Source organism: Astyanax mexicanus, chromosome 5 (genome assembly GCF_023375975.1).
Source record: "Astyanax mexicanus isolate ESR-SI-001 chromosome 5, AstMex3_surface, whole genome shotgun sequence".
Taxonomy (NCBI): Eukaryota; Metazoa; Chordata; class Actinopteri; order Characiformes; family Acestrorhamphidae; genus Astyanax; species Astyanax mexicanus.
In genome coordinates, this window is record NC_064412.1 from 44132219 (window position 1) to 44146966 (window position 14748).

At 36.7% G+C, this 14748-nt stretch overlaps 1 protein-coding gene across 1 annotated transcript in view; it reads left to right on the plus strand.

Annotated features, from left to right (window-relative positions):
• mmp24 (matrix metallopeptidase 24) overlaps positions 1 to 11835 on the plus strand; it is a 52068-nt gene extending 40233 nt beyond the window's left edge. The window contains exons 7-9 of the mRNA XM_022664419.2: positions 1258 to 1396; positions 3682 to 3948; positions 5808 to 11835. Of these exons, the coding sequence (XP_022520140.1) occupies positions 1258 to 1396; positions 3682 to 3948; positions 5808 to 6139 (738 nt within the window). The 3' untranslated portion in view covers positions 6140 to 11835. The remainder of the gene's footprint in view (positions 1 to 1257; positions 1397 to 3681; positions 3949 to 5807) is intronic.
• Positions 11836 to 14748: the final 2913 nt, after the last annotated feature.

The following is a 14748-nucleotide window of genomic DNA, read 5'->3' on the forward strand; positions in this document are numbered from 1 at the left end:
ATGCTTTTTTTTGTTATAATGCTGTCTTTTGTTGTAATGCTGTTTTTTGTTATAATGCTGTTTTTTTTTGTTATAATGCTTTTTTTTGTTATAATGCTGTTTTTTGTTATAATGCTGTTTTTTTTTGTTATAATGCTTTTTTTTTGTTATAATGGTTTTTTTTGTTATAATGCTTTTTTTTGTTATAATGCTGTTTTTTGTTATAATGCTGTTTTTTTTTGTTATAATGCTTTTTTTTGTTATAATGCTTTTTTTTGTTATAATGCTGTTTTTTGTTATAATGCTGTTTTTTTGTTATAATGCTTTTTTTTGTTATAATGCTGTTTTTTTGTTATAATGCTGTTTTTTTGTTATAATGCTGTTTTTTTGTTATAATGCTGTTTTTTTTGTTATAATGCTGTTTTTTTTTGTTATAATGCTGTTTTTTTTGTTATAATGCTGTTTTTTTGTTATAATGCTGTTTTTTGTTATAATGCTGTTTTTTTTTGTTATAATGCTTTTTTTTGTTATAATGCTGTTTTTTTGTTATAATGCTGTTTTTTTGTTATAATGCTGTTTTTTTTTGTTATAATGCTTTTTTTTGTTATAATGCTGTCTTTTGTTATAATGCTGTTTTTTGTTATAATGCTGTTTTTTTTTGTTATAATGCTTTTTTTTGTTATAATGCTGTTTTTTGTTATAATGCTGTTTTTTTTTGTTATAATGCTTTTTTTTTTGTTATAATGGTTTTTTTTGTTATAATGCTTTTTTTTGTTATAATGCTGTTTTTTGTTATAATGCTGTTTTTTTTTTGTTATAATGCTTTTTTTTGTTATAATGCTGTTTTTTTTGTTATAATGCTGTTTTTTTGTTATAATGCTGTTTTTTTTGTTATAATGCTGTTTTTTTTTTGTTATAATGCTGTTTTTTTTGTTATAATGCTGTTTTTTTTGTTATAATGCTGTTTTTTTTTTGTTATAATGCTGTTTTTTTTTTGTTATAATGCTGTTTTTTTTGTTATAATGCTGTTTTTTGTTATAATGCTGTTTTTTTTTGTTATAATGCTGTTTTTTTTTGTTGTTATAATGCTGTTTTTCATGTTAGTCATGTTAGTTTGTTTTCTATTGCATTATTTTCTGTTAGTATCACCTTTTGTCCCACAATAACTTTTTTTGCAGAAATGAATGTTCCATCGTGGAGACCACATCTGTCTTGGGGAAAAACAAAAGAAAATGATTAGTTCTCTTTTGAGCTGGGTGTTTTTTGTGTTTGTTACAGGATCGATGGTTCTGGCGTTTGCGCAATAACAAAGTACAGGAGGGATACCCCATGCTGATTGACCAGTTTTGGAAAGGGCTGCCACCTCGCATTGATGCTGCCTATGAGAGATCTGATGGCAAATTTGTCTTCTTTAAAGGTACAAATGCAATACGATTCACAATTGTTTTGTTTTGTTGATTTGTTTTGCAGTACATGCTGTTAAGGGTGCAATAATAATTTCATTACAGTGGCTTACAAAATAATTCATACTCCTTTTTACATTTTATTACCTTTTGCAATCACAAACTTAAATGTATTTTATTTAAGTGACAGACCAACCCAAACACTGTAAGCATCACAAGTAGCACAAGTATTCTATAACTGCAAACCTACCAAGACATGGCCATCATCCACCCAAACTGACTCATCAAGCAAGGAGAGCACTGATCAGAGAAGCAGCCAAGAGGCCCATGGTCACTCTGGAGGAGCTGCAGAAATCCACAACTCAGGTGGGAGAAGTTGTGCACTCCACAAATATGGCCTTTATGGAAGATTTGGCAAGAACAAAACCATTGTTAAAAGACATACGACATGCCGTTTGTCACACATTAAATAATGTGGAAGAAGCTGCTGTGGTCAGATGAGACCAAAGTTGAACTTTTTGGCCTAAACTTTTTGTGGCAGAAACATAACATTGCTCATTAAAGAAGATCTATTATTTAAAAAAAATGTTTATTAAGAACAGATCTCCAAAAGATTAAAACATGAACAATGCGAACAATTAACAACACAGGCCAAAACATCGGTAAATTAGGCTACAAGAAGGATGTCTGAATGACTTTCCTCTAATCTAATAAAATGTATCATGCTTTAAGAATAGAAAATAAATTCTAAACAAACTATTATTTATATTGATAAATATTTCAGTTTAAGTGCAAAAACACAAAAAACTGTCATAGTGTACCAGAATTCAGACAAACGCAGATGTATAAAACAGTATTTAATAGATAAAGGGGCAGTATAGAGAGCGGTCAAACAAAGCAGGGTAAATACCGTTAAACTGGTGCATACAGGGCGAAACATACCGTAATGGGGTACACAGGGCATTATCACAGATCAGGCAAAAGTTGTCGAAAAAAGTCGAATAAACAGTCCAGTGGTCAGATAAACACAGGTAGAGCGATACTACATGGCAGGCTAAAATCGTAGTCTACTTAACCTTGCTCAGCCTAATTCACCCTTGCATACTTAAGCTAGTTCAACTGTACTTGGATCTGTTCACTTATGTTCTCCTCAACTCTGCTCTTAATGATCTCCAAGACTTTGGGGAAAATAAAAGTTTAACATTTGGAAGGTGTGTGCCCCAGTACATCAGGCATAAAATAAACACTGCACTTCAGAAAATGAACATTAAACCTATAGTGAAACATGGTGGTGACAGTGTGATGGTCTGGGGCTTGTTTTGCTGCTTCAAGGCCTGGAAGATTTGCTGAATTCTGCAGTCTACCAAAAAGTCCTGAAGGAGAATGTCCGACCATCTGTTCGTGACCTGAAGCTGAAATGAACTTGGGTTCTGCAGCAGGACAACCAGCAAGTCCACCTCTGAATGGCTGAAGAAAAATAAAGTAAAGGCTTTGGAGTGGCCTAGTCAAAGTCCTGACCTGAATCTGACTGAGATGCTGTGATTTCTGTTATTCACATGCCGATAGGGTTGTAGGCAACCTCTCTGGACATGGCAGCAAGAGGAAATCTAGAGCTTTTTGGCAAGTCACTTTAGCTGTATGTTCACAAAGACAAGAACATTGCAGCTACTGTAACACATGGGCGAGGATCAGTTATGTTTTGGAGCTGCTCTGCCACATCTGGACAACAATGACACATTTGTGTTCTAATTATGTAAAAAAAATAGTCAAAAATGGAGATGCTTATTTTTCATTGGACAGCGATGATATAGACTGTTTACATTTCCAAAATGTAATTTGTGTTAGCATAGATCTGAATTAAACTTCTAATAAACATTTGTCAGATATTGTAGTACAAAAAAGAGTATTTGATTAGTTTTACATAACACATAATAAGCAATAATACTTTTACTAATAATAGTTACCTTTCATAAATTTAATCTCCAAAAATTAAATGTAGACATTAGTTAGACACTGTGTAATGTAATTAAATTGTTATAAGAAATATGTTATGAGATTTGTTTTAATATTATACTTTTAATGTTCACTGTTGTATGTAATATGTATGTATGTTTGACTTCATTTTATAGTTTATTTAAAATAGATTTGTACTGTAACCTTTTAATTATTCTGATGAATCTTTTTTCATTTCTAAATTCATATTTTATTTATTCTCTACATTATAAATACAAAAAATAGATTAAAATCTGAAATGAGATCATGTTTTGCCACTGCACTGATTTAATTTTGTTTTCTGTAGGTGACAAGTACTGGGTTTTTAGGGAGGTTACAGTTGAGTCAGGATACCCCCACAGCCTGGTGGAGCTGGGGAACTGTCTGCCCCGTGACGGAATTGACACAGCCCTCCGCTGGGAGCCCGTGGGTAAGACGTACTTCTTTAAGGGTGACCAGTACTGGCGTTATAACGAGGAGAAGCGGATGACTGACCAGGGCTATCCCAAACCCATCACTGTGTGGAAGGGCATCCCTGAGGGACCTCAAGGAGCATTCATCAGCCGGGAGGGATGTAAGTGACGTTCTAAGCTTTTTAGGCTGTGCCAGCTCTGATACTGACTGACACAGCACTGAAATGAATTATTCGGTTTTCTTTTAAAACAACACACCTACAACAGGATAAAGAGCTCACAAAGGAGCTTCTGGCATGCCCTTTTCTCTCTTATTGAGATTATGTGTGTGTATGTGTTCGTCGGATACATTGGATTTAGTTTTGGCAGTTCCACCCTAAGGTGATGCTACACTGGTGGTGGGATCTGCTCTTCTACCAATCAGTTGAAGAGCTGGAGTACTCTGTTATTTCTACCATAGTTCATATGGTTATCATATGAAACAAACAAATCCTCTTTAGAACAAATGACATATTCTTTTACACAGATATTTACACTGCCTGGCCAGAAAAAAAAACAACCCAAAGGTTCTCAATAAGGTTAGGGTCTGGAAATGATGATCTCATGCTTCCTGAATCACTCTTTCACAATTCCAGACCCATGAATACTGGCATTGTTATCTTGGAATATGCCTGTGCCATCAGGAAATAAAAAATCCATTAATGGAATAACCTGGTCTATATTCAGTATATTCAGGTAGTCAGCTGACCTCATTCTTTCAGCACATACTGTTGCTGAACCTAAACCTGCAGACCAACTGCAGCAACTCCAGACTTTTTTGGCCAGGCAGTGTATGAGCATTTGTACTGAAATTCATAAAATGAAGACCAGCAAATGTTTGCCACATTATCAGTTTTTGTGTATAATACATTGTCGTTGGCCCCTGGGGTTAGGGGCGTGACCACTGTGACCCGGTAGTGGGAAGCTCACAGATAACACAGACACGGGGAGTAAATGAAGCCAAATCATACCTTTTATTTGGTTTAAATCACCCCCACCACACCCAAAAGAACTTAAATGATCATAACTCGGCCCAGTGGGGCTCTAGAGTACAATAGTTTACTTTTAGTCTTAAGTTTAAGGTCAGTGCGGCCTCAGTCTTTAACTGAGTGAGCTGAGGCTCTCTGTCCCAGCTGGCTGTTTAATCAGTCCTGATGCAGACCAGCTGAGAAAGACAGGGCTGAGCGTGGGGCGGACCCAGGGTTCCCCCGCCTCCTCACGCCACAACATTAAAAGAAAAGAACTTTAGTTATGCATGTGCATTGTGGTTCTATGATGCTGTATGACTGCTAAAGCACAGAAGACTGTCAGGTAGAAGGGCCGAGCAACTAATATGGTGCCAAGACCTTAAGCAGATATGCTTAAGTGGAATGGAATGCCCAAAGAATTAGCTACCATCTCAGGTATGCGGGGCCAATAGAAGGCACGCAAAATTTACTGACCTGTTTGACAGAACCACAACCAATAAATGCTGCCTAGCAAAACATTTTATTTGTCTGTTGTGCCTTACTTCGTTTTGTATTTTTAGTTAGTGCTTATCCATACTTTACTGTTTTATGTTTGGTTATTTATTTTTATATCTTGTTGCTCTTTGACCTTTAACTTTTTTGCCATTTGTATGTTTTGCTTACATTACTCTTAAATTTAAATATTATATTTATATTTACTTTAATTGCTTTTCTTTTTTTATTTACACAGATTTTAACAAATTACCCCTGTATAATATTAAATGATGGAATTGAATAAAACAAAAACGTATATTTTCCAAAAACTTTGAATAGTAGCTAGCATTTACAAAGACTAAATATGAGCAAAATATATACTGTAAATAGTACTGGTAATATCAAGCCAAAAATGACTGAATCTAGCCTCAAACACAAAAAACACTTGTGTTGCTATCTACACATAATGTGCAACTACCAGCAGTTTTCGTTCTCATTAATGTCATACTTATACCGATTCTCTCTGATCCTCATTCCAGTTTACACCTACTTCTACAAAGGAAAGGATTACTGGAAGTTCGACAACCAGAAGCTGATGGTGGAGCCAGGCTACCCAAAGTCCATCCTCAAGGACTGGATGGGCTGCGACCAATCCGAAATGGAGAAGAACAGGCACCTCCCTCACGACGACATCGACATCATGGTAGCCATCAACAATATGCCGAGCACTGTAAACGCGATTGCCGTGGTGATTCCCTGCATCTTGTCTCTGTGCATTCTGGTCCTCGTCTATACCATCTTCCAGTTTAAAAACAAAGCCGCCCCCCAGCATGTGACCTACTACAAACACCCAGTGCAGGAATGGGTATGACAGGCAGGGGACACAGCAGAATTAAACACTAGAGGACAGTAGCCAGGGCTACTAAGACATTGGAAGCACCTACATGACCAGTGGTTTTAGTGGATGTGGTGAAGTCCCTGTTTATCCATCTGTAACAAAACCAAAACCACAAACATTGTCTTTGTTGGCTTAATTCCTCAGGGCCTTCCCTCCCAAACATTCCAACAGGGAGGCAACAAGGCAGTTAGAGGACCAACACACTGATTTTCAACCCTCAACCGAGGGGAGCCAGTAGCTAGACTCCAGCAAATCTTTTTTTTGTTGCTCCTAACACGAACTTGTACAGGAATGTCAAGAATTTTTTTAAGTAAACGAAAACAACAGAGGTTGTTAAATGTCAAACACTTGAATAACAATGTCAGTAGAATGGCCATAGAACAAAAAAAACAAGTTTTCTTTACCTTCTTTACAACTTTTTGATGGTGTACAAAACAACACTTCAACACTGGCATTTTAGTGTGTGTCTGGGGGGGGGGTGCCTTTCTTCTGACTGCTACTCAGATTTCTCAGATTGGTTGAGGAGATTAGGTATGACATGATCTTTTATTTGATCTTTGATCAGGAAATGTGATTTTTTTAGGGATTCGTCACAGAGAATTGGAAGATGTTAGGAAGAAGGAAGCCGTTTTCTGTGGAGTTTGATGATTTGGAATTGAATAGGCAACTGTTGATCAGTGTATTAATGGTTTCTTTAACATGTTTTGTCTCTTTAAAGCGAGAATTTCCTTTTCTGTCTCTGCTAATATTATTATGACGCCACCTATGTGTCATTTTTTATAAACATGGTGTTTCCTAAAAATGACCTGTGTTTGCACATTTAGAATATAATTTAATGTTCTGTCCATTTAACATTTTAGAGGTCAGTTTTAGGCAGGTGATGCATTATCATTATTCAACATAAAAACCACTCGGCCCTGTATTAGAGGATCTTTTTCACAGGTCTTGTTTGTTAATATATTGCAGTATTGAGGCTAAATGCTGATTTTTAACATGATTAGCAGACCACACAGCAGATGTTTCATGTTTTTTAAAGAACAATCCTTGAAGATCATGAGAATTTTGAACTCATGAGCGGATATTTCTGAATTGGTTTAGTGGTACACAAAAGTCACGGTTTTGACCAGGCTTTGTAGTGTTTAAACATTAGCATGTTCAGTGTATTATCACACACACCCCACAACAATGACATAATTATCTGAAAAAGTCTGAAAACCTTGCATTCAATGTAAACAAAACAGAAAAAAGAAAAAGGAAAAAACAGAAATCTGTAAGACAACAAATGTGAGAAATTATTACAAAGTTCCCACAATACCCTGCAAAAAAATTGTTATGTCTAGGTGGAACTCATGCTTAAGAAATTTGAATCCCCCTTTCTGATTCAGAGTAACTGAAACAAAAAAATACCAAAATGAATCCCAACATTGTCAGCTCTATTGTTACAGACTAAAATGGTTAAAACATGCAGTGTAACATTACAGTGACTATTTCTGTTGAACAGTTCCCTCACCTGTGTGCAGTATCTCCTTTTCTTTAGTTTCTATTGTCTATCAAGCACTGATACATACTGTAAAAGCACCACAGTCGAGGAATTTATCTCATAGTTGTCCTCTATAAACCTTTAAAAAAATCACATTTTACCTATTTTAAGCAGACAGACATGTGGAAGCAACTTTAGAACAGTGTAAATCAGAGGTGTGTAACTACTCCATATGTACACTCCTGAGGGAAATCCTAAGACCAGTTATAAAATTGCACTATACGATTTTAAGAAGGTTCAAGAAAGGATGCAAGAAACCAAATATATATTGGCAACTGCATTTACACTTAAACATGCTTTTTTCGGCTGATGAAAAGTTTAATACCACAGCCCTCAAGAGGAGCGAATCAGGAAAAGCCCCTGGACTGATGTCAACCTGTAAATTAGGATTCATGACCTTGCCCGTCTTGGCTTGCGACCGCCCACTGCAAGGCCGTGGAGGGAGTGTCACAGTGCTGTTAGCCAAACAAAGGCGATACATTTGCATCCCATGAATACTCATGAGTAACAACCGAAATCCTGACGTTCATCCTCGCCCACCCCCAAACTAAAACAGCCTGAAACAGCAACACAAAAACCTGTTCACAGGGCATTCATCCATACTAGAGACCTCTGCAACATCAGTGAAAAACATAAAAGGAGACCTTTAAAGGATCCTGAGGGTTATGGAGCGAAAAGTCAGGTGGTAGACCCAAAAAAATTAACCCACACCGAGCCACATGATCTGATTGACTGATTGTTGAGACACGGATCAATCCGCAACCCAAATTAAGGCCATTACTGGTATTGCCTGCAGTTGAGTACCCATCAGTCAGCATCTGCCAGGGACAGGCTTCAGAAACAAAAAAGGTCTTCAAAGGCCACGTCTTCTTCACTGTTTGGGATTTGCAAGAGAACACCAAACATTGGACATTAAAAGGTAGAAGAAGGTTTCATTCGCTTAGAAATAAATTTACCTTGACTGTCCTGATGGCCTTCAACATTACTGGCATGACGAAAACGCCCGCCTGACAAAGGACTTCTTCCAGAAGAAGAATAATACTCTTTTGGACCATCCTGCGAGTTCCCCTGATCTACAATCTGAATAAGAACATTTGGGGATGGATGGCAAGTGAAGTTTTAAAAAATGGACATCAGTTCCACACCTGTGTGAAGCCAACTTCTACATTTGGAACAATGTTCACACAAGCCTCCTGGAAACACTAAATCTAGCATGCATACATGATTGTTTGATGTGATCAATAAGATTGGTTAAGCTACTAAGAGTGCTTTTTTGACACTTTGAGTTTGTTTTAAGAGAGTTTTATAAGTACTGCTGATTCTTTATAAATATTTTCTGAATCTCCCCATTATCAACTGTTGTGGTACAGTAGGCTGGACTTTAGCCTACAGGTTCCCATCATTTGCCTAAATGTTTTATTAGAGGCGTAAATGTTATAACAAAGGTTCCTTCACTTTGATCATTTATATCTTTACAAACGATAAATAATGATAGCAGTGCTGTGCATATCTATAGTAGAGTTTTTGGCCTTCTATTAAAAGAACAAAGCATTACTTGAGTTTATTCTAATGTTATACAGAGTTAATTGCTGGTAGGCACACTCACTAATCACTGACTGTTCTTTCTCTGTATTGTTCAGTCTCTCTGCTGATATTTCTACTGATATAAATACAGTTAGGTAGGTTGCTGGCCTATCAGTAACACTTCAGATTGTGCCCCAAATGCCCATTATACCCTTGATATATTAAACGTTTCTGAATGGTCGGTCAAAATGAATGTTTTCTTCAGACATGCATCTGTATGTGGTCAGAGCCAGCAGATGCATCTGAATAAGAGAAAATTAAGTGTTCTCGGCTTTTGTCTTCCAAAAAACTCTTCACTCTAATTAGCATTCTGTGTGTGTGTGTGAGAGAGAGAGAGAGAGGGGTTTGTGTGTTAGATGGTTTGTGCATATCTCTGTAGGTCTTCTTTAAGAAATTGTGCCTTGCTTTAAATGTTTAATTAGGAGCACTCGTTAGCTACACACAACAAATTATGTGCTTTTTACACCTTTATATCAACTATTTTTTTGTCTGCACTGTTAATAACTGATCATTTGAGCCCATATCATGTAATATTCATATTTAAGCTCAAGAACAGATTCTTTAATTTTTTTTTTTTTTGTAAAGACAATAATTCTACTGAATAAAGAACCATTATAACTCAACTAGTTGAATGCCGTTTTTCAAATACAACCCAACTCATAAAAAGTTGGGACAGTATGAAAAGCATGTGGTCAGTACATGGTTCTCCAAACATTCTCTATTGGGAACAGGCCGATCTGCCTGCGGTAACCAAACCCTTCTTCCACAGCCATGCCTTTTTAGAATGTGCAGCATGTGGTTTTGCTTTGTCAAGATTTTTGAACTACTTCCTCTCCAAACAGTGTTCCCTGAAATGCACAATTGAAATATCTCAGGTTCATGCTTTTATTGTTTCTCACTAAAGATGAGCTTTCACACTGTGGCAGTTTATGTTGTGCTAGTTCTCCCTGACACAGTTGTGTTGTTAGGACATTTGAAAAGTTCACACATATACATTTTATGGGGCAGTGGCTGAACGTTTAGGTGTGTTACACTCACTCTAATCAGGACTGCAGAAGAAGTAAGAGTGAAATGAATTCCTGCTGTCTGGTGTCAGAATTAAGCAGTTGGGGAACAGTAGCATTTATGGTTTAATATCTACAACGATTTTTCTACAGAGCAGAGCCATACCAACATTAATCCTGGCTGTATTAGAGAGTAAACAGGTGTGCATTTCCTGATAACAAAATATCTTATCGATTTTACTTTAAGAACACCAATTCTGCAAAAGCCTTCTTATTCTGCCAAGTTATAAACGGGTTTTATGTAGTATCTGCGCTAGAAAAAAAAACAGCAGTCAAAACTGAACCACAGCTTTACATACACTTTCTTAATATTATACCACAAAAGTATCATTAAGCAAATATTAATCTAAAATAAATAAGTATTCAAAAAGTAGTATTAAACAAAAATAAAGAAATGTTTAAAAAGCCAGTATATGGGCAATATATTTACATTTTATGCCCAATGTTCATTACTAACTTCATTACTAATTACTCTATCAATATTTAGTGCAATGGTGTTCCTTACCTCTAACAGGTAAAGGTTCAATTAGGATTATTCACAAATTTATCATAAAAAAAGTACATAAAAATTTCTTACTTTTTTAATGTTTTACTACATAGTTACTTTTGAAAGACCAATGTAAAAAAACATTAGTTCTACATAACATTGCAATTTTGTTTTAGTTTTTGTTTTTGCAGGTGGTGGTTGCAAATATGTGAGATGAAACATTTTCATATTATATCTTGATTACAGTAAATAAGGCAAGCAGAAGACGTTTCATACTGAAAAATGAAATGGTCAATGTCACATAACAGTAGGGTTCAAATAATACAACACAAAAATAATATGTTTGCATGGTTTTATTAAACACATGTTAATATTCACAGTGAGGGGAAAAAGGTATGTAAATCTTTAGATTTAATAACTGGTTGACCCTCCTTTGGCAGCAAAAACCTCAACCAAACGTTTCCTGTATTTGCAGATCAGACCTGCACAACAGTCAGGAGGAATTTTAGATCATTTCTCTTCACTAAACTGTTTCAGTTCAGCTATAATATTCTTGAGATATCTGGTCTGAATAACTTTCTTGAGGTCATGATGCCACAGCATCTCAATTGGGTTGAGGTCAGGACTCTCCAGAAGGAGTATTTTCTTCTGTTGAAGCCGTTCGGTTGTTGTTTTACTTCTATGTTTTGGGTAGTTGTCCTGTTGCAACATCCATCCTCTGTTGAGCTTCAGTTGGTGGTCTTAGGTTTCCTGCAAAATGTCTTTGTTGGAATTATTTTTTTCGTTGATGACGGCAATCCGTCCAGGACCTGAAGCAGCAAAGCAGCTCCAATCCATGATGCCCCCTCCACCATATTTCACAGTTGGGATGAGGTTTTGATGATGGTGCGCTGCTGTGCCTTTTTTTTCCACATGGTGTGTTCCTAAACAACTCAATTTTGGTTTTATCTGTCCACAGTATATTTAGTCAGTACTGCTGTGGAACATCCATGTGCTCTTTTGCAAACTTTAAACGAGCAGCACTGTATTTTTTGACAGCAGTGGCTTCCTCCGTGGTGTCCTCCTATGAACTCCATTCTTGTTTAATGTTTTCCGTATTTTAGATTTGTCAACAAATATGTTAGCATGCGCCAGAGATTTCTGTAAATCTGACACTCTAGGATTCTTCCTCACCTCATTGATCATTCTGCGCTGTGCTCTTACAGTCATCTTTACAGGACTTTACCACGCCTAGGGAGAGTAGCAACAGTGCTGAACTTTCTCCATTTGTATACGTCTGTCTTACTGTGGACACATGAACATCAAGGCTTTTAGAGATATTTTTGTAACCCTTTCCAGCTTCATGCAAGTCAAGAATTCTTGAACAAGGCATGATTTACATCAAGCAATGTTTTTTGACAACAGCAAAATCAAAACCAGCTTGTGTTTTTTTTTTTTTTTTATAGGGCAGGGCAGCTTTAACCAACACATCCAATCTCATCACATCCTGGCTCCAATTAGCTCTTAAAAAGTCATTAGTCTAGGAGTTCCCATACTTTTCACCCTGCACTGTGAATGTTAACATGGTGTGTTCAGTAAAACCATGCAAACATATGTTTCAGACTGTGTTTGTCTTTTGTTGTGACTTAGATGAAGATCAGAACACATTTAATGAACAATTTATGCTTCTTGCAACTGTACATGTAAATGTTGAAATGGATAAATAGTAGCCTATGAGCCCTCTAAATGTCAGTAATTGTAGACATATATAGTCATAATATAACATACATTGATACAATATAAAGTAGTAGATGTGCCTCTAAATAACTCAACACACAGCCATTAATGTCATTAATCAGAATGTCACAATACATGTTGGAATTCAGCTCCTCAGTTTTGGAAGCATTTATGCAGTCCAAGAAAATGATACTATCACCACCATGACTTACTCTTTACACATGCTGGACACCATCTGAGCCAAACAAGTTTTTCTTGGTCTCATTAGACCACAGAACATGGTTCCAGTAATTGGTTCTGGTACAGTCTAAGCCAGGGGTGTCCAAACTACGGCCCGGGGGCCATTTGCGGCCCGTTTCCTTTTTTGGAGCGGCCCGCGAGGTATTTTATAAATAGAATGAAAGTTGGCCCGCTGCTAAGCAGGTTTTTATAAATGTGAGATTCAAAGTTTGAACACTAGGTGTCAGAAACGGGGGAGTGTCTAAGGTGTCTAGGTCTAGGTGTCTAAAAGCGGAGAGAGTGTGCATTTCTAGTGCAGAAAAACGGGGCAAAAGAGTCTAAAAGCGGAGAGAGTGCGCATTTCTAGTGCAGAAAAACGGGGCAAAGAGTCTAAAAGCGGAGAGAGTGTGCATTTCTAGCGCAGAAAAACGGGGCAAAGAGTCTAAAAGCGGAGAGAGTGTGCATTTCTAGCGCTGAAAAACGGGCAAAGAGTCTAAAAGCGGAGAGAATGCGCATTTCTAGCGCTTAAAAAACGGGGCAAAAGAGTCTAAAAGCGGAGAGAGTGTGCAATTCTAGCGCTGAAAAACGGGGCAAAAGAGTCTAAAAGCGGAGAGGGTGTGCATTTCTAGTGCAGAAAAACGGGGCAAAAGAGTCTAAAAGCGGAGAGGGTGCACATTTCTAGTGCAGAAGAACGGGGCAAAGAGCCTAAAAGTTGCTGTAATTAAGGAGTTTAATATTAAGAGACATCATGAAATTAAACATCAATTTGAAAAATCTTAATTTACACAACACTGTTAAAGATAAAGATAGTAGGTCAAGTAAAATGGTGTGTAAATGAAAGTAATAAGAAAAAAGTATTATTTAAAGTGGTTTATTTCATTATTTGTTTTATTACAGAGTGTGGTCCGTGACTTCAAATATATTTCTACTTCTGGCCCCCAACAAAAAAAGTTTGGACACCCCCGCTCTAAGCACTTCATACTGCTTTTTAAAGTCAACATCTGGATATTATGCTGAACATGTGGACTCTGTGGACTTCTTTGGTCGACCATGGGGTGGTCGTGGTTTAAACCATGGATTAAAGTATATTACATACAGTGGTGTGAAAAAGTTATGTCCCCTTCATGATTTCTTATTGTTTTGCATTTGCAAACTCTTAAATGTTTAAGGTCATCAAACAATCATAAAATAAAAATATTTGTGAAAGAAATCACAGAAGTAATCACAAAATGCAGTTTTTAAGTGCAAGATTTTATTGTTAAAGAAGAAACTAATCCATACCTATGTGACCAAGTGCAATCAAGCATTTGCATTAACTTGCAATAAGTCTTCTCGGTCCTGAAGCAGAAATACAGTCCCAGACTATCACACTACCACCACCATGTTTTACTGTAGTTATGTTCTTTTTCAGAAATGCGGTGTTACTTTTACACCAGATGTACTGGGACACACACCTTCCAAAATTTCAACTTTTGTCTCTTTGGTCCAAAGAATACTTACCCAAAAGTCTTAGGGATCATCAAGATGTGTTCTGGAAAAATTGAGACGGGCTTTAATGTTCATTTTGCTCAGCAGTGGTTTTCATCTAGGAACTCTGCCATGTAGGCCATTTTTGCCCAGTCTCTTTCTGATGGTGGAGGCATGAACACTGACCTTAACTAAGGGAAGTGAGACCTGTAGTTCTTTGGATGTTGTTGTGGGTTTTTTTGTGACCTCTTGGATGAGTTGTCGCTGCGCTCTTGTGGTAATTTTGGGCGGCCGGCCACTCCTGGGAAAGTTCACCACTGTTTCATGTTTTTGCCATTTGTGAATAATGGCTCTCACTGTGGTTCCAAAACTTTAAAAATGGCTTTATAATCTTTTCTAGACTGATAAATATAAATTACTTTCTTTCTTACTAGTTTCTAAATTTATTCAGATATTGGCATGATGTCTAAATTTAAGGATCTTTTGGTGGACTTCCCTTTGTCAG